General features: G+C 49.3%; 2 protein-coding genes and 1 long non-coding RNA gene across 6 annotated transcripts in view; 1 reads left to right on the top strand and 2 right to left on the bottom strand.

The window, feature by feature from the left end:
* Positions 1 to 3264, bottom strand: part of cpne2 (copine II) — a 42398-nt gene extending 39134 nt beyond the window's left edge. Inside the window, exon 1 of one of the 2 annotated variants that reach the window (XM_015368566.2) lies at positions 2995 to 3264. The gene's annotated coding sequence lies outside the window, so the exon portion shown is untranslated. Of the gene's footprint in view, positions 1 to 1273; positions 1933 to 2994 lie in introns of those variants that run through there. The other variant, XM_015368565.2, reaches the window with a different exon arrangement.
* On the top strand, positions 491 to 10298 carry LOC138224352 (uncharacterized). Its single transcript, XR_011182816.1, has 3 exons — positions 491 to 935; positions 8582 to 8696; positions 9492 to 10298. It is a non-coding gene; the product is annotated as an uncharacterized lncRNA (long non-coding RNA).
* nlrc5 (NLR family, CARD domain containing 5) overlaps positions 5125 to 25122 on the bottom strand; it is a 35619-nt gene continuing 15621 nt past the window's right edge. For all 3 annotated transcript variants that reach the window (XM_069181227.1, XM_069181225.1, XM_069181226.1), the window contains exons 22-52: positions 24652 to 24735; positions 24362 to 24445; positions 22469 to 22558; positions 21892 to 21951; positions 21528 to 21611; positions 19992 to 20075; positions 19794 to 19883; positions 19559 to 19624; positions 19216 to 19275; positions 18792 to 18875; positions 18511 to 18594; positions 18331 to 18414; positions 17929 to 18015; positions 17589 to 17660; positions 17035 to 17076; positions 16539 to 16622; positions 14368 to 14451; positions 14008 to 14091; positions 13685 to 13768; positions 13429 to 13515; positions 12977 to 13060; positions 11736 to 11828; positions 11564 to 11647; positions 10749 to 10832; positions 10292 to 10375; positions 9478 to 9561; positions 8727 to 8810; positions 7825 to 7908; positions 7012 to 7095; positions 6766 to 6849; positions 5125 to 6456 (exon numbers count right to left, since the gene is read on the bottom strand). In XM_069181227.1, the coding sequence (XP_069037328.1) occupies positions 6372 to 6456; positions 6766 to 6849; positions 7012 to 7095; positions 7825 to 7908; positions 8727 to 8810; positions 9478 to 9561; positions 10292 to 10375; positions 10749 to 10832; positions 11564 to 11647; positions 11736 to 11828; positions 12977 to 13060; positions 13429 to 13515; positions 13685 to 13768; positions 14008 to 14091; positions 14368 to 14451; positions 16539 to 16622; positions 17035 to 17076; positions 17589 to 17660; positions 17929 to 18015; positions 18331 to 18414; positions 18511 to 18594; positions 18792 to 18875; positions 19216 to 19275; positions 19559 to 19624; positions 19794 to 19883; positions 19992 to 20075; positions 21528 to 21611; positions 21892 to 21951; positions 22469 to 22558; positions 24362 to 24445; positions 24652 to 24735 (2512 nt within the window). In that variant the 3' untranslated portion in view covers positions 5125 to 6371. The remainder of the gene's footprint in view (positions 6457 to 6765; positions 6850 to 7011; positions 7096 to 7824; positions 7909 to 8726; positions 8811 to 9477; positions 9562 to 10291; positions 10376 to 10748; positions 10833 to 11563; positions 11648 to 11735; positions 11829 to 12976; positions 13061 to 13428; positions 13516 to 13684; positions 13769 to 14007; positions 14092 to 14367; positions 14452 to 16538; positions 16623 to 17034; positions 17077 to 17588; positions 17661 to 17928; positions 18016 to 18330; positions 18415 to 18510; positions 18595 to 18791; positions 18876 to 19215; positions 19276 to 19558; positions 19625 to 19793; positions 19884 to 19991; positions 20076 to 21527; positions 21612 to 21891; positions 21952 to 22468; positions 22559 to 24361; positions 24446 to 24651; positions 24736 to 25122) is intronic.

Here is a 25122-nt window from a genome sequence, read left to right as displayed (position 1 = left end):
CAGCAGATGGGGAGAAGCACCAGCCCAGTGAACTGGCGACAGCTGGTCAGAGGGGGACGCGGGACACCGCGCGGACAGGGCGGCCGGTCGGAGACACGGGGAGGTCTTCGTGAGCAGGAAGTGGATGAACCTCAAGAACGTGGCCCACCTGCGGGTTTGGGCATCCTGCGCTTACTGGGAGAGGGGACAGGTGCTCACGGGACACCGAGACATGGCAGGCCGAGACACCGGCTCTCCGACGCTCTCCGATCAGACTTTAAAAGGGTTACAGACACATGCGCTTTCCACGGCCATATTCAAGCAGGAACTTGTTTTCACATCTTAATTAAAAGACGGGAAATAATTTAAAGCCACACTTTTTCCAAAATGAACAAAATAACCCACAATAAATCTCTAGACTAGTTTAACCCTGGATCATTCGCAGTGATAAAGAGCGGCCGCCTCACAGCTCACACTGTGCTTCCTGCTTTCAGTCTCAGAAACGGGCACCACGCTGCAGCGCCACGCGTGGACCGCGCACGGCGGGCCGGTTTGCGCCGCTGGCCTCTCGCGCTCGAGCCCTGGGGTGTCACGAGCTCCTCTCCCGAGCGCTTCACGAGAGCCCCGCGGACCGGAGCTCTGGACGGGCTGGCTGGCCCATGGGCGCCAGCTTTGTAAAGGAGAGGAAACACGACACGGGTCGTTATCCTGAACTCTCCAGATTCATCGCCCCGAATGCGCAATAACCATCAGTGCCATTTTCAAGTCCCGGATCCGTGACAGAACGGGCCACAGGAGCCCCGCTCTGGGACAGCGGCCATGCGGCCGGGAGCAGGAACACTGCCGCTCGTGTCTCCGCGGTCCGCAGCTGCACACAGCTGTGGGCCGGAACCTCTGCATTTCCTGCCAGCCGAGTCTCGTCCAGAAGCAGAGCGGAGCGGTACGTCTTACACCCGGTAAGCGATCAGCAGGGGCTCGGCGGCGGGATCAGACGCTCTTTCGAATTCAAGCGCTAGTCGATACTGTGTAATCACATCGCAAGCTCTAACTCAAGTCGCTGAAAAGCCCCGCGTTTGAAAATCTGAATAGACCAGCAGCGTGAGCTGTCAAATTCTTAATACCGTCCAGTGCTCTTGTACTGCCCTTACAGTAAATTCGAGACTGCAAACAACAGGACCTCCCATATCAACCAGCGTAACCACAACCCTGTAGATCGCTTCACGACATAACTCCCCGCCCCGTACTCCGAGAGTACGGGACTGTTCTCTAACTTTCTCCGCTGTCGGTTTCTTACCCAGGGCGTCGAGCGCTGACCCAGCTCCGACCCTCACGGAAGTTTGGAAGTGAAGTTCCCGTGTTAATAAGGAAGCGTTGGATTTAAAACCATTTTTGTGGTGCTCAGAAGAGTGCTGTTGAGTTAAAGGCAGCGCTGTAGATCCAGTCCCGCCCTTGGGAATATCCCCGCCGCCACGGAGCGAGAGCGAGAGCGAGCCCCTGGCTCCTAGCCCGGAGGAACTCCGCCCAGCCCGGGCGGGTCGCTCGGCCCCTGTCCTCTGCGGACACTGTGTCGCTCAGACACAGCCCCTGTCCTCTGCGGACACAGTGTTGCTCAGACACAGCGCTCCGCACGCTGATTGCGCAGCGCCAAGTGCAACAGGAGCGACAGCGCGAGGCCCCGCAGTAGCTGCGGCTCGAGCGCGTCCGCTCTTTTTTTTTCTCGAGCTGCTACCGTCATCCGTGACGAGCACCCCGCACGCGCTGCCCGGCCCAGCGCGGCGCGAGTCCCGGCCGTGGAGCCGGAGCGGCGAGTCGTGCGAACCGGCCCCGTGCCTTGGGGGGGTGAATTTTTTTAAAACCCTACAGGCAGGAAGAATTGAACTTTCTTCCGCGCTCCTGCTGGGTCGGTCCTGGCGATAGGACCGAAGCTTGAAACTGAGCCTTCTGGGTGAATAACTTCCCTCCCCACGGCCACGAACACGCACACGACCAGCTCAATCTTATAGGCGCGTCACGCCCATATCAGACCTTCGGGTGCATTTCCGATAAAACAAGCGAATTCTTTAAACTCTCTTTTAGAGACACGCGTGCTCTTGAGGGAAGAAAAATAAAAGGAGACTTTTTCTGCTGCGGAGGGGGGCTAATTAGTGTAAAGTGATTAAGTGCAGGTACTGTACAGAGCACAGAGCACACAGACTGGCTACAGCGAAAAGGAATCTTCGAGCACGCATTGAATAACGACTTTAAAAAAGTTGCGTTTACAATGACCCATCCCCGCCCTCGGGCCGCTCCAGCCTGTCTGAAGTCAGCGGAGCCCCCGATGTGCTCTCCCGACTGGGGGCAGCGGCCGATGACTGGGAGATGTGGTCCTTCCGGGATCTGTAACGCCCCTGCGGAGCTGCACGCGACTGCCCGGGCGCGCTGGCCTGGGGACCGCGCGCCGCCTCGCGCTGTCAGCCTCGCGCACACCGAGCTCTGGCGATCCCGCCTCTCAGGGGATGTGTGAAACTTTGTACGTGCGTCTGTCCGTTATCTGCTGTTATCGCCTCGCTTTCGGCAACTGTTGTGTTGTTTTCTCAGCTATTTTCTTCTGTTTTTCTACTGCCTTTCCACGCACCGCGCTTTCCGAAGGACGCTTCTCCGGAGAGCCAGGTTTACTGCTGATTTTGACCCTAAAGACCGCAGCCTCCGTCAGCTAGAAAGCATTGCTAAGGAGAGCTAGTGCTGTCGTAAAATAAAAGTTTATTCCGTGCTGAAAAGAGAAGAAAAGAAACACAACGTTTCGGCTGTGGAGCCTTCTTCGGGTGTGTAAAATAATATGACCAGGTTAGGCGCACCTCAGACAAGTCTACACTCCTCAACATTTCCACCCGCGACATGAAGCGAGCTGCCTGTTGCGAACCGAAAACGGCCGCCGGCGCGTGCAGAGGCCACTAGTGACCGGGGAAGTAGAGTGGTCCGTGACCACGCACAGACCCACGGCACGCGAAAGCGCCCCGAGAGGTGTCGCGCTCCTACCTTCAGAGTCCAGCGATCATCACTGTTCAGGCTGTAACAGTCCAGAAGGTAAAACAGCGCCCCGGGGATCGGCGATATAGACGTTTCCAGTCCACTTCGATCCGAGTCTGGACCTCCTCCGTCCGCGAAGGGGCCGTGGTACTCCCGGGTAATCCCCGTCACGAGAAGCGCTCTCCGGCTCTCCCACCGCGCCGGGCCCGCGGGTGCGCTGACGTCATGACGCCTGAGGCCGCCGGACAGGTTCCCCCACGGCCTTGTTTGGCCAATAAAGAAAGAAGCCAACTGTCAATGGAGTGTAAAAACACTGAAACAGAATCCTCAGCGCTCCTGCGAAACGTCCAGTACTGTTATTGGCTTAGAAAAGGGGAAGTACGAATCGCAACAGCCTGCGGAAAACCGCACGGCAGCGTCACGTTTCCCTCCCGGCGAGAGTCCCGCCAGTGAAGGAAGTGGTGCTCAGGACAGAGTGTGCCTTCAGGTGTGCCAGTAGCGTATTGCTGCATTTTATCTGTCTTCAGCCTGTCCAGAAAGACAACCCATTAATTTGCACCACAGTCTACCAACACACCAGTGCCCCGCCGGGCCTGCCCTCCAGCTCAGAGCTGAACCAAATCTCTTCGGACCTGCGGATTCAGGCTCACTTTACACCGCCGAGGGCTACGTCAAACCTTTCTGGTGATGACAGCGCAGGCCGACGCCCCCCAGGGCTCATACAGACCCGGCCTCACCACCCCTCCTCTCTGGAAACAATGTTAGCAAAATTCACCGGCGCGTCCATTTCAAGACGCGCGTCCCCGTGACGGAACTGGCCATCGGGCAGGCGGTCAGCGCCTGGGGGGGTGACCGGTCTTTCTAAACACTGGTCAAGCCGGCGCCCCTGTTGCTGCAGCGTGTCTGCTCTGGCCCTGAAGGGAGGACCCGGCCAGGCGAGGTCTTCACAGTGGCCGAGTCTGAGGGCCGTCAAGACTTCCCACTGTATACCGACGTACATGGGAAGCAGTGGCACGATCTTAAGGACATTAATGGCGTTTCCTCCGAACTGTGTAAGAAGTGGAACGGCTCGAGAGTCCAAGCTTTTCAGTGTCCGTGGGTCCCGGGCCGTCCACGCGTGTCCCGCGCTCGCGATTGCCGTCTTTTCCGAGCGCGTTTCCACGGCACTGCCTGGCCTGCACTGCCACCTGCAGGCGGCGGGGACCACTACATCTGTGTGTCTTTGCCCTACAAACCACTTAACCCTGGGTCTCTAACGCCAAATCTTAGCCTTCAAATCATCAGTTTTTAAGTAGCAGTTTAACTATGATCAATCCGACATATGGCGCGTGCATTTAAGTCAAAATCAGAATATTGTTCTTTCCGCAGAACGTTTCTTGTTTAATTGATCAGTTAATAATAATGAATAATTCCTTACACTTACATAGCGCTTTTCTGGACACTCCACTCAAAGCGCTTTACAGGTAATGGGGATCCTCTCCACCACCACCAGTGTGCAGCCCCACCTGGATGATGCGATGGCAGCCATAGTGCGCCAGTACGCTCACCACACACCAGCTCTCAGTGGGGAGGAGAGCAGAGTAATGAAACCAGTTCAGATATGGGGATTATAAGGAGGCCATGATTGGTAAAGGCCAGGGGGAAATGTGGCCAGGAATCCAGGGTTACACCCCTACTCTTTTCGAGAGATGGGGTTTTTAATGACCACAGAGAGTCAGGACCTTGGTTTTACGTCTCATCCGAAGGACGGCGCCTGTTTACAGTATAGTGTCCCCGTCACTATACTGGGGCATTAGGATCCACATAGACCGCAGGGTGAGCGCCCCCTGTTGGCCCCACTAACACCTCTTCCAGCAGCAATATTAGTTTTCCCAAGAAGGTCTCCCATCCAGGTACTGACCAGGCTCACACTGCTGAGCTCCAATGGGCTGCCAGTTGTGAGTTGCAGGGTGATATGCTTAAATATGATCCAAATCCTTAAAGGACAAGGGATTTAGGTTTACCTATAAGAAAAACTGGGTTTGAGCTCCTCAGTACCAGGGCTACAGACCCCTACGTTCCTTTTTATAACCTGGTCTTTTATAACCCAGTAGGTCTTCCCTACAGAGAACTGCAGTAAAACCAACACGACAACACAGGTTTTACAAAAGAGATTTATTTGCAAAACACTGTGCATTTATCACATGGAATACCTCTCATTCGCAAACAACACAGGAAGCACAGAAACAGTGACCCCGAGTGGCACTGTGCACAGGCCTCACTCTGTGAGCTGCACTCCTCACGTCTGAGGGAAACTCAGATCTAAAAGCCACACCTTCACACAACACGGTCTTACATTAATTTAAGCAAAAACTCTAAAAGTATTCTGTAAACAAAATTAAATCAAACAGACAGGCCCTGAAAAGCTGATGTTCACTGTAATAAATACGGAGAGGAATGGAGAACACTGCCCAGGTATTTCTATGAAGCCAGTCGTATGTGAGCATGAGAACATGAATCGAATTGTAATGGACTGTGACTTTCCCAGCCCCTCAGAGAATGTTACATTCGCGCCATCAGGCGTAAAGCTGCCTTATTCCTGCCTTTTTTGTGTTCTGTGAAGTGTTTGCACTGAGTCTTTGGAGCACAGATGTGGTTACAGTAGATGTTGTGGGATTCGAAGGTGTCCCCCCTGAGCCAACATACATGACTCAGGCTCGCTGTGAGAGGAGGCCCAGACGGCTCGGCTCAGCCGGGCTCAGCCCAGACGGCTCGGCTCGGCTGCAGACAGAAGACAGGTGTTTGCATGCTCCCCACCTGTCCTCTGCAGACAACGATGCACAAACACCTGCTTATCTCCTTTCATGAAAGAAATATGTCCATAATACACATTTGTAATCAAAATATTGCTCAATATTCACAAAATACACTACCAAACCCATTAGTTTTAGTAAGCAGAGAAGATGGAACATATGGACCGTATAAGGGAAGAGTAAATTTGATCCACAGCTATGCAGCTCATAAAGCAGGAACCTTCACACCAGCAGAGGTGAAGGTGACCTCCTTCACAATCCCTTGCCTCCCACAAAAAAACACATCTACCCACAAAAGCTCAGTGCTGTATGTAAGACACTGGTTGTGCTCGAACAGGTTAACAGGTTGTGTTTTAACTCTGCAGTGCTCTCCAATTGTGCTTTAAACAAGACAAACACACATTTTAAATACTTTCGTTCTCCACCTTTCTCACTTCTTTCTTTAGAAAGGCTGTGATAGCCTGAGCTCCACAACAAGGTAAATAAAAAGGTGCCTAAAAGTGCAAAAAGGCAATGAGCCGCTCCTGAGGTAGTCTCCTCTAGTTGAGGACTTGCAGAGGCCAGCAGAGCCGAGCCCTTGCCTGGGGCTCACTCCTACAAGGCCGAGGAGAAGTTCAGCCGGGGGTCTCTCTGCTGCAGGTTCTGGGCCTCTTCAGTCTTTATGTTATTCTTCCACAGCCTAAAATCACACAGTAATAAAAAAATAGGTTATGGAGCTCATTTTGTGCATGTGTGTGTGCATGGATGGTGTATAAAGTTCCTCATACAGGTACTTGATATCAGCGGAACTAAATCATAAAACTACTCATGCCTTCAGGGGCTGAGGTAATGGACACTATTGGCCAAGAAACCTGTCACGTCCTGCTCATAGCAGTTAAACCCCAGGTGTGTCCACGTGCATCCTCGTTGTTTTGAAGAGATCTACAACCACCTGTGTTCCACCTGTACTCACTAAAGGATAGAAAATAAACCCTATTAAAAGACTTACCTTATCACCTCAATAGACGAACAAGATCTTAGCTTCTCTGCTATTGCTTCAGCCCCAAGGAATGTTATTGAATTACACTCGAAACTGCAAAAGATCACAGGCACACATGTTCATGGCAATCATGAGTAATTTTATTAATTTTTTTGTTTTGGGATATTCTTGGAATATAATAATAAATATCTCTGCTCTTGGGAAAACTCCCTTTAAGAAACACTGAAAATGCCTGAAACAGCTGTTGATACTTACTCAAGTTTTTTTAATCGCTTGAATCTCGTTAGAACCTCGGCAAGCTTCTTGGCAAACTCATCTCCAACACTGTTCCAAGCCAGGCTGAAACAAACCGTAGTGTGAAGGCAGGCAGCGTCAATGCAGAGTGCCAGTTGGACTGGGGAACTTGAAAGCAAATGTCACTTCCTCACAGTCAGTCTCAGCCTTTTAAATGAGTTCAGCTGTACAGTGAAGGCTGGTGTATTTGTGTTAATGTATTGCGTTAATCAGGAAGCCATCTGTGTGAATGTGTGATATCGGACAATTGTCTTCAATTCCTAAAACAGAACCACAGTCAGAAAGTTTTGTAAGGGCAGGTGCTTAATTGAGTCCTTTGTGAAGCATCAATTAGGAAGGTCGAGCTGCCATTGTGAGAGGTGTTGGTGGACCACTAGGTGGTGCTCTTCTGCCTGGAGCAGAATGTCTGAACCAGTGCTCCAGGAGGATGAGTGGACTTGTGTTGTCGGAGGTGTCATCCTTCGCATGTGACATTAAGATGACTTTCTGGACGCTGGGTCATTAAAGATCATAAGGGTAGGGGTGTCTAAGCTAAATTCCACCCCGGGCTCCCTAATGTTGCCCCTTGATTCAAGCACTGAAGCAGTGTCTCATACATCTGCACGCTGTGTTAAACCCAGGTGGAAGACATGGAGGATCAGGTGGGTCTCTTCCTAAGACTGTGAAGTGAAAACTGCTGCATAAATGCAATGGATTCCTATTTCTAAGGGGGAAGGGAGTGGTGGGTGAGAGAGGATGGAGATGTTGTCGGCTCAGGGATGGGGACACACTCACTTGATTTCCTCCATGGAGACACAGTGGCCCAGGCTGGCTGCCAGGCGGACGGACTCCACTTCACCGATCTTGGCCAGCCTCAGACTACAAGCAGAAACGGGTTTGCAAAACATTACCTAGTAGCCATTAATATCTCCATACCTGCATTCTGTTCACATTGCACATGTGAGCTGTATGCATCCATATCTTCAAGTCTAGTCCCAACAGCTGGTGCAGTTGTTCATTCCAAAATCAGAACAGGCTTTCTGAGGCAAAGGATTTTTATCTTGGCAAGGAAAGAACTTTACAGACACACTTGGATAACGAACTCAGGGGAGCTTGGTGTAGGGACAGCAGGTCAAATTTCACCAATGAAAAGTTACATTGACAGCAAGAATTTATCATTCATTTTTCCTTAAGAATCTGGAGGTTCTGGGCCTTTTCAGTCTTATATACGTCATTCTTCCACAGCCTTAAATCACACAATAATAATAAAATAGTGTTATGGAGCCCATTGTGCGCATGTGTTTGTGTGTGCATGTGTGTGTGTATGCGTTCCTGTGTGTGACATCCCTAGATGAAAATAACTTAACATCCAGGTCCCATTACTGCTGGGGTTACACAGAAACACTGTGCTCTTACTAATATTTAGTCAGCTGAGTCATTTAACTTAATTCATGGACAGCTAAAGCGCGTGTTTGCTAAGAAAGATATTTTGTTGGAATTTATTACAAGCATTTTCCTGCAAACACTAACATCTTTGAAACCCTATGAATAGCTGCAGTCAGTGGATGATGTCTGTGCAGCGAGGAGTGACATCAGCTGTTTCCCTGTCTCCTCCTGTATCTCCAGCATCCCCTGGAGAGGAACTACTGCCACATCTTCTTTCAGCGGTAAGAAAATGAACTCTAAAGCATACTCACTCCAGCTTCTTTAAAGACTTCATCTGGACCAGGGAATCTGACAGCTGCAGTGTCCCCTTTGCCTCAATCTGGTTCTCCGACAAGCTGTTAAATCAAAGCGATGCTGGTCAGAGATGGCAGCTTGTATCCACACTTGAATATACAGTGCTGGTCTGTACACAAAAACACAAGAGCTTGTAAAATCACATCTAGTGAAACGCAAACCCAAGAGTACACGTGGAAACTACATGGCAGGGCGTTTAAAACTGGCACTGCTTTTCCAAACGCAGTGTTGAAGCCCCGGCTCTATAAGCTGCTAACTACCAAATAGGCGAGATGGGCTGGGAGGCCTCCTCTATGGTTTCTATGTTTTTAGCAAAGGAATTTTGAATACACTAAACTGAAATGTTGAATTTAAAGGCACATGATAACAGGGAAAGAAAATAACTAAAACATGGTTTCAGTCTTAAGCGACCTGGGCACTGCAGTAGTCACTCTGGACAGTGCTGGTAAGTCAACTGGCTGGCCCAGGAGTGAAGGTACAGGCCCTGGATGCTTTGCTAGGACATTCGTACCCAGTTCACACCTCGACTCAACGTTTCAGGGTACCGAGCCCCTTCTGCACCCTCTTAAGGAGAAGACATCAGCAGGTGCTAATGATGTAACTCACTCTCTACCCTCTGTACCTTTAGACAAACGCGCCTGCTAAGTCACTTACTATTCCTGTTCTAAATATATTCCAATGTATCGTGGTGTTGATTGGTACGTGTACCTGATCTCTTCCAGGTTGCCACAGAAGGAGAAGGCTCTGCACAGCTGTTCTCCTCCCTTAGGACCAATCTGGTTGGACTGCAGGCTGCAGGCAGGAATGGGCAAGAAAAGACAACACACAGGATAAGGACAGGGGTCCCCAACATGCTCCCTCCAGGAAATGAGCATTCAGGCTTGCAGCGTGAAACACTTTCTGACCCACTCGCTCTCCTGAGCTCTGAGCTGGGAAGAACATCCTTCCTGTCCCATTCGGACACCTTATCTGAATCAGTAAAACTGTACATCTTATCTGTACAAAGGGTCACTGTGCTCCGACCCTTTCGGATTGTAGTTGATTATGTGCACCTGCCCCCTGTTTTGTCTGTTAATATTTAAGCCTGGTGCTCCCGCTATTCCTGGCTCAGCACTGGGAGATGGAAGCCCGGATGCCCGCCTACAGGCGGATCTAGGAGAGACCCGATGGCGTAGGCTTCATCACGGCATCCTGACATTCTGAGTCCAGGACTCGGAGCGCTGGTTTTTATTCCCTGTTCGTGTTCCGGATCCATTTCTGGTTTTTAACCTTGTTTGTCTCGGATGGATCCTCCGGTTCCTGGACTCTGGCCTGCGTCCCGGTTTCCCCCACTTACTTCCGGATTATACCATCTACATGGGGTCCTGAACTGCGCTACGGGACTTATTTTATTCCCCTCTCACCCTTAAAATGTGCTTAATGTTTGAAAGATAGTTTCTTAAGACCATTTCAATGATTGCCGTCCTTTTCTTTAAAAGCTGTGTCTATTCCAGTCATGCCCTTGTGGGGTCTAGACACTTACTTCAGCACTTTCAGGTGGGTCATTGCAGGTAAGACTCCAGCCAGCTTCAGCGCTGCAGTGTCTCCAAGGGAGTTGTTGGCTAAGCTGATTTGCAGAGAAAGAATTAGTTCTCATTGCTAAAATGCATTCAGTAAGATCATTGCTGTACCTCAGTCACAGGGCACTGAAATGGAAAGCTCTGGATTTCAAACTCTGGGTTTCCTCCAGAAGAAAAGTCTGTCCAGAATTACCATTATACTACAAGAGTCAAAGCTTTTGCAAGGAAGATTGTGGGCATCACTTTGGTTGGCTCACATCAATAAACAAATTAACAATCAACCAATTTAACCTCATGCTGAATCTATTAGTTAAGTAATTAAGCCAAGGAGAACAGGCCACAAAAATGGTATCAGAAAGTCTAGGTCACACAGGACAGCCCCTCCTATTCCGCTCTGCCCAAAACCCGTGTGCTCCTTACTGGATCTCCTGAAGAAGCCGGCAGCTGGACAGAGCCTCGATGAGCTGCTGCCCCCCCGCTCCGCTGATCTGGTTGTCAGAGAGGCTGGTGGGAGAAAGCACAGAGGGTGGGGTCAGAGGAGAGGCCGCAACAACAGAGCGCTGCGTCACAATCGTCATCCCTCCTCTAGAGGGCGCTCCAACCCTTTCTGTGTTTTAGTTTCATTATCACGTTCACCTGTCCCTGGTTTCACCGTATATTATTTAAACCTCGTGCCTCTGAAGCTCAGGGCTCTGCATTGGAAGACGGACACCCAGAGGCCCGCCTAGCATCAAGTCGCCCTACATCTGTGGCTTGAAGGCATAGGCTTCCGATTGGCGTCCTGACCAGCTCGGAGCACCTGGCCTCGTTTTAACTACCTTGTCCCTGATCCTGTTCCTGTTTTTATTCATGTCTTGTCTTGGAGGGATCACCTGGTTTGGGATTTTGGACTGCGCACCTGATTTCCCCTTTGGACCATTTTGGACTTGTTTGCCTGCACCCCCCTCCCGGCACCTGGATCACTGTAGGCGCCGTCCCCTGTTCGCCATCCCTTCCGTTCCTCACCATGTTTTCCAGTCACTTCCAGATAATACCGTCTGCACAGGGTCCTAAACTACACACTTCACAGGAGTCAGGACCGGCTCCCGTTACACCCTGTGGTCCAAACACTGTGGCACCAGATGATAAGGCTGAACTCTGACCAGACCATGGAGGCCCACGCCTTTCTGTTCTCTTCCTTGCAAGCTCTGTGGTTGCTGTCTGATCTCCCTGCAGAGACAGCGGTCTTTGCCCACCTGATTCTCCGCAGTCCCTTCCACAGAGGAATGTGCCGACACAGCTCCAGCACTCCGCTGTCTCCCATCCGGATGCCATTCACCCTGCAGGGGGAAACAGCGCCCAGCAATCAGGACTGCACCTGCTTCATACGCAGGGTCTAAACTAGCAGCCGCCTTTCAGATCACCCACTCTATCTCCTCAATCCTGCAGGTCTTCATGGAGCTCAGCAGACTCAGGACTGTTGCACTTCTGCCCTCCGAGCTGGAGACAATCTTATTCAAGCTGGAATTAGAAAACAGAGACCTCAGCCACGGAGTTATAGTCTGAATAATCACATGTACCTTCTGTCCAAGTCTTATGGTTCGTGCAGGAACCCATGAGTTTGAAGGGAAGCAAGGAGTCACAGCTAAATCTAGTGAAGATTTGAGATGACTTTAATTGTGACGAAAACAGCCCCCTCTGTAGCACACTGAAGGAAACACACACACTGTGTACTTCCCACACTGTTGTAGAGGGTTTTATAGTTCAGGTCCAGATGTGTTATTGCCATATATGTGGGTTTAAGAGTAATCAATCCCCTTGTGATCTGGTAGCTCTTCCTGATGATGCTATCCTGTGTTTCAGCTATTCCTGAGGTGTCACATAAAACAGCAGGTCACAGAGCAGTGGTTCTGTGGCTAAGGATCTGCACCTGTGGCTGGAAGGTTGCAGGTTCAAATCCCGCAGCCAGTGGAGGAATCCTACTCCATTGGGCCCCTGAGCAAGGCCCTTAACCCCAACTGCCTGTGTGTCTGTGTGTCTGATGAAGAGCAAGCTGGGGTATGCGAAAAGACAAATTCCTAATGCAAGAAACTGTATAGGGCTAATAAAGTCATGTCATTTACCAAACCGCTTTATCCCATATGGTGTCGCGGGAAGCCCGAGTCTACCTGGCCAGCAACGAGCGCAAGGCAGGGTACACCCTGGATGGGACGCCAGTGCAAGCCAATCATACATGGGGACAATTTGGAGGCCACGGTAAAGGCCGAGGGTGGGAATTTGGCCTGGACACCTGGATAACTCCCTACTCTTCTCGAGAAATACCCAGGGATTTTTAATGACCACTGAGAGTCAGGACCTCGGTTTAACGTCTCATCCGAAAGACAGCGCCCACTACAGTGTAGTGGTGGTAACTGGAACAGATGAGGAAGATTAGGACTTGACTCTCCCTGACTCACTCACACTCACTCACAGAAGAATGGGCAGACAGACAACCCTGCTTAGCTTCAGTGGGCTGCCAGTGGAGAGCTGCAGGGTGATATGTCAGACAACAGCGGGTATCTGTTTAAAAAGACCCCAGGCCAGAGATTTCTGATTTCTACGATTTCAATTTTTTTTTAATCAGATAAATTGATGTCATTCAACCAGCGCAGGTTCAGTCTTCGGCTTACTTTATGTTTTTCACAGACTCCATCCGCAGAAGTCCCTCCCTCAGACATAACAGGCCACTGTCATCCAGCTGGATGGAGTTTAAGCTGGAAACGGACAAAAAGAGAGACTTTAGACTGGATTTCCACTGTATTTACAACACTCCTTAATGGGCATTATGTTCATCCCTTCTGATTTAGAACTTAATTAGAATTACATTCAGCAAAAAATTGCCAATGCAGCCACCTAGTGGCCTTTAAGAAAGAAATGCTTACACAAGATTCCAAACATTCCTTCTGCAAAGAAAAACATTAATCTCTCTGAGGAACTCACTCGAGTTCTGTGAGAGGTGGTACTGATGGCGAGACAAAAATCAGAAAAGAAAGAGAATTCCGATTCTTGTTAACCCACGGTTCATACTGCTACTATTAAAAACGGCAGGAACAAGAGCAATCAGGGAGAGATCACATCTTACTCAATCTCCTGTAGACAAGGACACTGGCACAGGCCCCGAACAATCTCGAGCCCGCCCGCTGTGGACACACTGGAGCACTGGGAAAGACTGAAAATGAAAAGACAAACGCTATTTATCACACGGTGCAATCAAGTCTCAAATTCTTCATTTTCATGCTTGTGTCCTCGTATGTTCCTTCCGGAGAAGAAGAGTTCCTGTACGCATGAGGTGAAGGCCAGGATCAGCCCACACTGCAGGCCTGGTGATCAGTACTCACTTGATGGCTGTGAGGCGAGGCAGCTGTGGGAAGATCTTTCCTAGCGCCTGAGCTCCGTCGTCGCCCATCCTACTGTGGGAGAAGCTGGGGGAGGCAAGATAGCACAGCTAATGTCCTTCTGCAACGCTGCCCGAGACTTTCCAGCTGGTCTGGATTCGACTGCCTCCCTCATTGCCGTCGGGCAACACCGACATGTTAAGACACCCCCATGATCCTCTTTTTGTGAATCAGTCTTAATCCATTTTCATTTGAGGTTTTCTCAAGCAACCATACAAAACGACACGACCCCCCCACACCCACAAGAGTGAGCCCAGCTGTCTTACTTCAGGCTGCCAAGGCTGGGACACCTGGCCAGCCCCTCTGCCAGCAGGGCAATCTCTGCGGCAGACGTCAGCTTCGACTCAAGGCTGAAAGGTAGAAAAGTTTTCTCTGAGAAAGCTTTTTTTTTCACTCGTCAAAAACTACAATGTGGTGTGTAATAACACTCTGTAAATTCAACATGTATTTTTCTGCAGAGTCACTGAATAGCATTTATCAGAGATAAAACAGGTTTTGCAAACTGTCACAGGTCTGCTGTTTGAAAAATAATTCTAACTTGTCAACAATATCAGGTATAATGTAATTCACTTAGGTCAGTTCTGGTAGCAGCAACAGTGAAGTACCTGTGATAAATAGTGTCTCACCTGAGCTTTCTCAAGTTTCTTAACTGAGGCAGGACAGAGGACAAGATTTCAGCTCCTTCTTTACCAATGCTGTTGTGGGACAGGCTGGATTAAAAGAGAGATGACAAAGATCTATCAGATGATTTACTCGATTAAAAAGCTACCTGCAACAGATCGTACAGATGCACAGACGTGCACACCAGTACTCCGAGTGAACTTGGGGCGCTGTGTGTTCAGACGTGTGACCTAATACTCTGAGAGAACCTGGGGAGCACTGTGTGTTTAGATATGTGCACCCCAATACTCTGAATGAACCAGAGGTGCTGTGTGTTCAGACATGTGCACCCCAGTACTCTGAGTGAACTTGGGGCGCTGTGTGTTCAGACATGTGCACCCCAATACTCTGAATGAACCAGAGGCGCTGTGTGTTCAGACATGTGTACCCCAAAACTCTGAGAAACTTGGGGCGCTGTGTGTTTAGACATGTTCACCACAGTACTCTGAGTGAACCTGGGCCACTGTGTGTTCAGACATGTGCACCCCAAAATTCTGAGTGAACTCTGTGTGTTTAGACATGTGCACCCCAGTACTCTGAGTGAACCTGGGGCACTGTGTATTCAGACATGTGCACCCCAAACTCTGAGTGAACTTGGGGCGCTGTGTGTGTTCAGACATGTGCACCGCAGTACTCTGTGTAAACTTTGGGAGCTGTATGTGTTCAGATATTGTGCACCCCAGTACTCTGAGTGAACTTGGGACGCTGTGTGTTCAGACATGTGCACCCCAGTACTCTGAGTGAACCAGAGGCGCTGTGTGCTCAGACAAGTGCACCCCAAAACTCTGAGTGAACCTGGGGCACTGTGTGTTCAGATGTGCACCCCAGTACTCTGAGTGAACTTGGGGCTCTGTGTGTTTAGACATGTGCACCCCAGTACTCTGAGTGCACTTGGGGCGCTGTGTGTTCAGACATGTGCACCCCAAAACTCTGAGTGAACTTGGGGCTCTGTGTGTTTAGACATGTGCACCCCAGTACTCTGAGTGAACATGGGGATCTGTGTGTTCAGACATGTGCACCCCAAAACTCTGAATGAACCAGAGGCGCTGTGTGTTCAGACATGTGCACCCCAAAACTCTGAGTGAACTTGGGGCGCTGTGTGTGTTCAGACATGTGCATCGCAGTACTCTGTGTAAACTTTGGGAGCTGTATGTGTTCAGATATTGTGCACCCCAGTACTCTGAGTGAACTTGGGGAGCTGCGTGTTTAGACATGTTCACCCCAGTACTCTGAGTGAACTTGGGGAGCTGTGTGTTCAGACATGTGCACCCCAGTACTCTGAGTGAACTTGGGGAGCTGTGTGTTCAGACATATGCACCCCAGTACTCTGAGTGAACTCGGGGCGCTGTGTGTTTAGACATGTGCACCTTAAAACTTTGAGTGAACTTGGGGCTCTGTGTGTTTAGACATGTGCACCCCAGTACTCTGAGTGAACTTGGGGCACTGTGTGTAAAGACATGTGCACCCCAAAACTCTGAGTGAACTTGGGGCTTTGTGTGTTTAGACATGTGCACCCCAGTAACCCGAGTGAACTTGGGGAGCTGTGTGTTCAGACATGTGCACTCCAGTACTCTGAGTGAACTTGGGGAGCTGTGTGTTCAGACATGTGCACCCCAGTACTCTGAGTGAACTTGGGGCTCTGTGTGTTTAGACATGTGCACCCCAGTACTCTGAGTGAACTCGGGGCGCTGTGTGTTTAGACATGTGCACCCTAAAACTTTGAGTGAACTTGGGGCTCTGTGTGTTTAGACATGTGCACCCCAGTACTCTGAGTGAACTTGGGGCACTGTGTGTAAAGACATGTGCACCCCAAAACTCTGAGTGAACTTGGGGCTTTGTGTGTTTAGACATGTGCACCCCAGTAACCCGAGTGAACTTGGGGAGCTGTGTGTTCAGACATGTGCACTCCAGTACTCTGAGTGAACCTGGGGCACTGTGTATTCAGACATGTGCACCCCAAACTCTGAGTGAACTTGGGGCGCTGTGTGTGTTCAGACATGTGCACCGCAGTACTCTGTGTAAACTTTGGGAGCTGTATGTGTTCAGATATTGTGCACCCCAGTACTCTGAATGAACTTGGGGCGCTGCGACAACTCCTTGGCTGTGGGACAGGTCAAGGAGAAGGGCTGATACTCACTCTAACTCCTGGAGCTGTGGGCAGTGTCTGCTGACCTCGTGGAGGAAGGAGAGGTGTTGTCCCTGCAGTCTACAGTCCACAAGGCTGTCAGAGACACAAAGCACACAGGGTTACTTCACAACCACGCACTTGCACGATCTGCTGCACAAGAACGAAGAGGAAGACGGCGCGACTAAGCTGCACTGATCTCTACAAGACGCCTGGCCTGGTACAGAACTGTTTCCCTCGCAGTTCTGCCAGCACAGGTTCCAGCCACCACTGGCTCTTAAACCATGGAATTGTCTGTAATGGATTAGTAATCTAGCCAGGTAATGAAGGAGCTGGTGGTACCTGGAACAGATGAGGAAGATTCTGTACGTGACTCTCCCTGATTCACTCACACTCACTCACAGAAGAATGGGCAGACAGACAACGACCTTTGACCCAGGGGACTGGGGTGAAGAGGTAACGACCTCTGACCCCAGAGGACTGGGGTGAAGAGGTAACGAGTTCTCACCTGATTGCCTTCACTGATGACTTCCCTACTCGGCTGCCTTCCCTGAAGCACAAAACCACACAGACAGCAATGGTTAGACCAACTGTGAACTCTCACCAGCCACTGTGGTTACGCAGGGCTGGTTATCAGAGAGAGAGCTGTGGTAGCTCAGACAGCAAGGGCATCTAGCTCCTGACCTCTATTTTCTGGGCCAGGTAAACAAATCCAGTTCACTTTCAGTGTCAAGACAAAATGGAAGGTTCCGGGTTCAATCCCGGGTAGGGGCAAGCGATGGAGCTCTAATTCCTTCCAGATGGCTCCCAGGTCCACTTGGGCTGTGTTTCATGTGCACCCCAATACTGGGGTCAATCATTCCGGGGGCGATAAGCTGGCCGGAGCGTGATGCTGATCTCATCACTTTCACCTCCAGTGTCGGATGGCCAAGAAAAATGGTGGCCCTTGCCCCCCATTCCCCCATGGGCATTTATGGCCTGAAAAGGGGACCTAACCCATTTACCTACCTAGATATCTGGGAGAGCAATGAGTTCCTTTAATCGACTGGGGTTTTGCTTTACCTGTCACAAGCAGAGGCCTTGTCCCCAGCACTGCAGCTCTCCACAGTGACAGAGACAGTGTTTCTGTGGACCCTGAAAAGGCACAGCAGGTATTAAGTGGCGATTAAATCCCAATTATAGACTGCAGCTTACTCCAACCACATCAGAACCCCAGGTGTGCACAGTGTAGGCCTGAAAATGAGTTCCTCTATGCTTAACATGTTGCAGGGATTGTAATTTAAACTGGCATTTAAAATCATGGATGTATGACACTTAAGGAAAAAGACTAGATCGTGGTGCCTCTAATGCATTTGAAAGTTTGTACGTACCTGTCTTCATCATTAGGACGCGACAGACTCACCTGATCTCCTGGATGTTTGAGTTGACGCTCAGGCACCTGCTGACGAAACAAACAGCCTCCCCAGCCTGTATCCATGGCTCTTCAGCTCTGACACAGAGGGATTGGGGGCGTTAGTGGACTGTCCGAGACTCCAGCAGCACAGGCACACTGAGTCACCAGCAACTGTCAGACAGCAAACCCAGCACCTGCTGGCCGGGGTCCACTGAGAAGGAGGACTTGGCCATCAAAGCTGGCTTTTCTTTTTGCGATTGGCAGGTCACTATCATGATCTAGTCTGTCATCAGAAACAGTTGCGCACACAAACACACCCTTCAGTTGGTGACTTCCACATCGGTCAATGACCTTATCGTTATCTGGAAACACAGGGCCTCCCTGGGCCTACTGACCCCGAGTCTGTCTCACCTCAAAACTAGGGCCTCAGGACAGCGGGTCAGCTCCTTCACTAGGCTTTCGATCGCCTCCAAACTGAGGCCGTTGTTTCTTATCCTAATGAACACGGATAAAATAAGGTCAGATATCTTTCACATTTCGTCTGGATTCAGCTGCTTGTTTAACTGCGGGGCGGCTGCGGACGATACGTACTCCAGCTCCCTGAGAGACGCCAGCCGCGCCAGTGTGTGGGTAAGGGCCTGCAGCCCCTCGCTGTGCAGGGAGTTACAGGACACCCTGAAACGACAGAGTTCGACAGCATTGCTCACAAGCTCCTCCACCGCCCAGCGGTGTCAGCCCAGAGCTCCTCACTTCACCGACGGGCAAACCGTCTTCACGAGCAAGTCAACAAGTAAGCTGTCCACACAGCATCAGCCCTGGTTCCACTGTGCTTCTTCGCCTGCTTCCCTCCCTCCTGGTTCCCACATACTCACTCCAGCTTGGCTAACTGGGTGCACTGGTCCAGCACGCCCGCCAGCCTGGCCAGGTGCTCCCTCTGGAAACAACACTCTCTGAGGCTGGAGGAGGAGAGACACGGGCAGAGATCATGAGGGAGAGAGGTACCGCTGACTCAAGAGCTAGAGAACAGATTTCTGTTCACATCAGCGAAAGTGGACACGACCAGAATATCATTTTATTTCCTGGGTGCCTATATACAGTTCATCTTATAGGGATTACAGGAAGAAAAATGCCTTATAAATACATTATAAAGACAACAGTATTATGTCCAGATGAGTAATATGCACAGCACAACTATTCTATGAGGCATCTTTAAAAGCAATCTCCTCAAAGCGCTCACGTTACGTTTAGCAGACCATGGTAACAGAAATGAGAGCACAGGGCAGGTCTTCTGGGTACCTGATTCTCCTCTGGGTGCCGGAATGTCCTGTACATGCTGCGCTGTGGGGCTCTTCTCTCCTGGAGGAGCACAGACAAGCAGGGCAGTGACTCTTCACCTCCTCTCCTCCCAGCACTCCCACAGAGGCAGAGGCCAGACGGAGCAAGCACTGCGGAGAGCAGCTCAGTGCTTTTTGCAGTTTGAGTTCATATTTTGATTTTCCCAATAAATCTTACAAACTGGGTAATTTTCAGAAATATATGTGCTGAGATTTACAGTATGAACTCATAATATGAATGTATATGACATCTGTGTTATAACCACGTAGCAAATGTTACAACTAAAACATACAGTAACGATTACCTGAAGGTTTTGTTGTTCTCCTCTTCACGCTTAAACCACAGCAGGGACTTTTGCTCAGCTCCTAGGCTAAAGAAGAAAATGCGTAACTGAACCTTGTGACTTGAGAATCATGCATCCTGTGTCTCCAGAAAGGTTTAAAGCAAAGTGTGCAGACCTGGGTGACAGCAGGGCGAAAGTGCAGCTTCCTAACTCTGCGGTGTGCTGGGACGGGTTTAACCGCCAGGGAAGAACTCACCAGACATCGACCTCCAGCACTCGCTCACAGAGGCTCATGCAGCTGAGCAGACACAGCGCCCCCACCTGCGTCAGGCTGTTATTGCTGAGACTGCAGGGAGACAGGAAGAAGGAGGCAGACGTTTGATCGCTGGTCGCAGCACCGATTACAATAACACTGACACATGACAAGAAAATAATAATAATAATAATAACTTACTTGACAACATCTGAAATCTGGAACTTAGGTAAAAACTTCAAAAAGCATTCTATACCCTCATCCTTCAGTAAATTACTGGATAAACTGAAATATAAAATAACACACAAAATAGTGATGATGATTACAATGTGTTTGCTGAAAAGAGAAAACACAACTTAATTAGGCATTGCAAGGTTAATGCACACGTTACTGGAGTTACACAGAAAAATATTAAAAATATGTAACAAAACAGTGCTATGAACTGTGATGTAAGTGACACTACTTCAGTTCAGTTAATTCAGTTCTGTTTATTGTCATACGCTCAAGTGCCATGAAATGCTTATTTGCATGTACACTCCAATAGAAAGACATTAAGGAAACACCAAAAACATAAACTCAGAACAGCAGCAGCAACAACAAGTTAAATAACATAGCACAGCTTAAAAAACATCAGTGTGAGCCAGCTGTAGGGGTAGCGTTCAGTAATCTGACAGTTTGTGGGAAGAAACTGCCTCCGAATCTGGAAGCTCGTGCCTTTATGCTCCTATATAACCCTTACCAGAGGGAAGGGGGGAGAAAAATGAGAAACCAGGATGCCTGGTATCTTTAGCGATACTTCCAGCCTTCCTGAGAGCTATAAAAATGTCTGAAATAGAGGGGAGCTGTACCCCAGTGACGGACTGGGCTGACCTGATCACCCCCAGACAACGAGCTGCTGCCAAACCACACTGTAATCCCACATGAGCACACTCTCAATAGCACACCTGTAAAATGTGGTAAGGACAGTTTAAGATAGACCAAATCTTTTCAACAGTCTGAGGAAGTAAAGGCACTGTTGTGTCTTCTTTGTAGCTCCAGTTACATGCTGGGACCATGTTAAATCATTAGTGATGAAGGGAACCACAAACTTGAAGCTGCTACCATCTCAACAGCCACCCCACTGATGTGCATAGGGGTGTGGTCCCCACCCTGCTTTCTAAAATCGATGACCAGCTCCTTGGTTTTGCTGACAGATTATTGTCAAGGCACCACTCCACCAGGTTCCTGAGCTGATCCCTGTAGGCTGCCTTGTCTTTAGCAGTGATTCGGCCAATGATGGTCGTGTCATCAGCATATTTGTAGATGGAATTGGAGCTGTGTCTTTTCACTTTGGGTTTATCTCCTCATCCATCCATTATCAGAGAGATACAGGTGGCTGTGCCAGGATTTGAACCCAGAACCCTGGAGCAGCAGTGTTGAGCTCCACACTAACAGAATACTGGCTCTTGCTTACTCAGAGGTAGTGAGTTCACTGTGCCACCAGGGAGACCAACTACTCATAGCAAGCCAATGATCACACCACAGCTGACTACACAACGGGTTAATTCCCAACGAACGAGATTTTAGAAAATGTGGTGAGATGATAAGATTCATTCATGTCTGTATGTGATGTGATGTGATTTGGACATGAAAAGGCCTCCCTTGGTGTGAGGCGAAGTGCTCCTGCTTCACAGCCTGGGGGATTCCAGGCCGAGCCGCCGGGGTGGACAGATGGTAATGGACTGCAGCCCTGCTTACTCTACTTCCGCCAGATGGGGACATCTCTCCAGCACCGCTGCCAGCTCCTCCATGTGCCTTCCGCTGAGGGCATACTCACTCAACCTCAAGAACAAGACAAGACTGGCCATGAGTGAGAATCCCAGGGGACGTATCTCCAGCTAGCTGTTTGACAGAGGCCACAGGTGTAAGAGCACAGACTTACTTCTAATACATCAAAATATTTAGATATAAAAAAGACTTCTGAGTCTTAAATTCTTAGTCTCTTATGCAGGACTTAGTTTGTGACTCTCTTGACATGCTCATTCTTTCTCAATGCATCCCGGAACAGGAAGTTATGTCGCACTTTCCAGCGCTACAGAGCAGGAAGTGACACCACACTTACCTGCAGGTCGCTTGTTCCACTTTTCCCTTGACAAACTGAATGAAGGCGTTTCCCTGGGGTCTGAGGATGCATTCGAAAATAATGAAAATGATTACCGAGAGGCGGGCTTTGAGTGACATCACTTTTAGGACTTTGTAATTTTTCTGTGTTTCTGAAATGTTGAGAACTGGGGCAAATGTAAGTACAATGACAAATTCCTCTACAAAAATCAAAGCATACAAGCGTTCAAAGTTCTTATACAGAATGTTACAGAGATCTGGGGAGGAGTACAGGAAAGAGGAGCTCATCTGCGAGGGAGCTGCAGAACCGGGAATGATGTCAGTGCTGTGGAAGATTTTAGAGATGATTCCTGGAGAAGAAGTGTTGGGAGAACACTTAGAGGAGAGCTGATATGTTTTTTCAGTTGTATATTTAATTGAATTCTTTTGTGGGGTGATTCGTTTTTCAAAATTGTGAGGTGGGGAGAAGGGGGGGGGGGGTGAGTTCTTTAAAGTCAGGCTCAGTAAGGAAAAAAAAATAACTTTGCAGTTTTTGGTTTTCAGTAAACAGGGCTGCGTGTTTGCAGCCAGGCACTAACCTCAGCTCCACAGCTCGGACTCTCTCACAGTCAGCAAGGCTCCTGACCAGCAGCAGAGCCCCGTCTCCTGACAGCACTGCGTTACCCACCCTGGGAGGCACAGAGGACAGGCAGAGTCTTAGACAGCTTCAGCACTGCTGCAACTCAGCTTACGAGACCAGGAATAAAGTGAAACCCACAGAGATCTTAATGGCATCGCTACCCCACAGAGGGACACTTCAACGTCCTGATGCTGCAGGCCAAGCAGAAGCTCTAACCTCAACCCTGTCAAAATCTTAAAAAGCTCACCTGTTCTCCAGGTCAAGCGAACACAGTTCCTCCATTTCATTAATAATGGGAACTGGAGTCCCAATTTCACAGACTAGTTAATAAACCTTGGTAACAGAAAAGATTAGTTGATGGTATAGAGTTTACAAATGTCAAATTAAGCACAAAATCGTGAAATTTGTGAAAGTACTGTTAGTCGCCTTGCTGTCTCAAACCCCCAGTCTGGCCACAGGCGAGAGCGAGAGATCCCACGAGTGGCGATGTCTTGCGGCCCTTCCTGCTCACTAGTCCACGTAATGTTAACAAGTAAATCAGATTTGTTGGCCAAACCAACTGGAAGTCAAGAGTAATATTTCTATTGGAATAAAAAAAAAACGTATTCACAAGCCTGTTTGTTTGCAATGTAATAGGGCCACAACACGTCTCCAGAGATTTTGTTGCCTTGTCTGAATTGCAGAACATGGCGCTGCGTGTATCTGGAAATTTCACCTATTTTGTGATTTAAATTGAAGCCTTTACAATTTACTGTGTTCGTTTTACTCTCATTGTAGTGAAATGCACTCATCACAACGCTGAGTCTTTCTAACCCTGAAATCTGAAAATAGTGTTGCAGTTCCTCTTTAACGAGGTGGTGCCAGTGGTGCCATATCTTATTACCCCTCGGAGAGCAAGTCAGTCAACACTTTCCATCTCAGCGGGTCAGTGTGAAACACTGAGCACACGAACACTGTGGAAAGACATGAACACCCAGTGTGGGCCTCAGCGGACATTTTAAAATGTTTTTTTTATTTACGATAGTGGGAGTTTCTCTTAAAACTAAAGGTGCTATGTCAATGAAGCTGCAAAGGGCTATATATATAATTACTTCAAATTATACTTGGTTTGGCCTGATCATTAGTTTCTAAACCATTTTTGTCACAACCGTAAGTCCCTCCTCTTAAGGGCGCTCCGGCTCTTTCCCATTTTGGTTGATTTTTCTGAACTTGGCCTCCTATTCCAGCCCCTCCCTACATTAGCCAGAGGCTCCTACCATTCTGGGCTCAGCTTTGGGAGATGGACGCCCGGAAGCCCACCTACCAGCGGGTCCAGGAGAGACCCGACAGCATCGGCTTCACCACGGCGTCCTGACCATCTGGGTCCGGGGCTGGGAGCGCCTGGCCCCGTTCCCCCTTTTTATTCCCGGTCCCTGCACCGGATCCCGCTCCAGTTTTTAAACTTTTGTCATGTCTGTCGTGGATGGATTATCCGGTTCTGGACTCTTACTTTCACCCTAGATCTCCCTTGGGCCTGTTCGCCTGGACCACGCCCCCCCAAGTACCAGTGCTCCGTCGAGACGCCCCCCTGTTCGTCTACCAGCCCCGTTCCCAGTCTTCTCCCCCCCGTGTCTGTTTCACTCCCTTCCGGATTCTACCGTCTGCATAGGGTCCTGATTAACGCTTCGTGACAGTTTTGTTGCTCGCATTGTTTAGCTCTAGCTTTGATTATTTTACCGAGACAGATTACAAGTCAATTGAGTTTGCATTTGCAACAACAGGGTGAACGCAGATGGACAGGGTGGTAACCAGGAAACCAGGCCCAGCTCTCCGCAGGTGAAGAGCACCTGAGACAGTCAACTTGGCTTCTTACTTCAGCACTTTCAGCCAGCGCATCTGAGGCAGGTGCTTCACAAGCTTCTCGATGGACGCCTCATCAAGGACATTGTCAGAAAAGCTGGAAAACAGAGGTCAAAGCTGTTGCAACGTGTTGCTTCCTGGCACAAAAGTACAGAGAATTGAAAGTTCGTAGCGAGACTGTGGTTTCTCCACTCCACTGAGGGCAAACCCCTTGTCTGACCCTTGCTCTCCTGGGGCGCTCAGTGTTGACATCCCAGGGTTGCTGTGAGTGAGCTGTGAGGGGGGTGGCGGGCTGTGACTCACTCCAGCTCCGATAAGCCTGGACATCGCGTCAGGCGCCCACACAGCTCCTCCATGATCGCAGGCTGAATGTCGCTGTTGTGGACACTGAAAAACAGGAGGGAGTTTCATTACAAATAACCAGGTGTGTCACATGACATGATGAAACACAACATCTACCAGTGGGACAGAAGAGAATATACATTAGTATTTAGCAGTGTTAGTAATAGAACAGTATTAGAATATGCATTAGTATTTAGCAGTGTTAGTATTAGAACAGTATTAGAATATACATTAGTATTTAGCAGTGTTAGTATTAAAACAGTATTTGAATATGCATTAGTATTTAGCAGTGTTAGTATCAGAACAGTATTTGAATATGCATTAGTATTTAACACACTCTCTGTTACGCAAGTGACAGGGTGGTTTCACAGGATTGAACCCTATGCGGAGGCTGGGTGACCGAGTTGTGGTATCTACTCAGGCCGTGAGGTG

Source organism: Lepisosteus oculatus, chromosome 20 (genome assembly GCF_040954835.1).
Source record: "Lepisosteus oculatus isolate fLepOcu1 chromosome 20, fLepOcu1.hap2, whole genome shotgun sequence".
In the NCBI taxonomy this organism is placed as follows: Eukaryota; Metazoa; Chordata; class Actinopteri; order Semionotiformes; family Lepisosteidae; genus Lepisosteus; species Lepisosteus oculatus.
The sequence above is the reverse complement of the archived record's forward strand: the minus strand, read 5'-3'. Positions and strand labels throughout refer to the sequence as shown.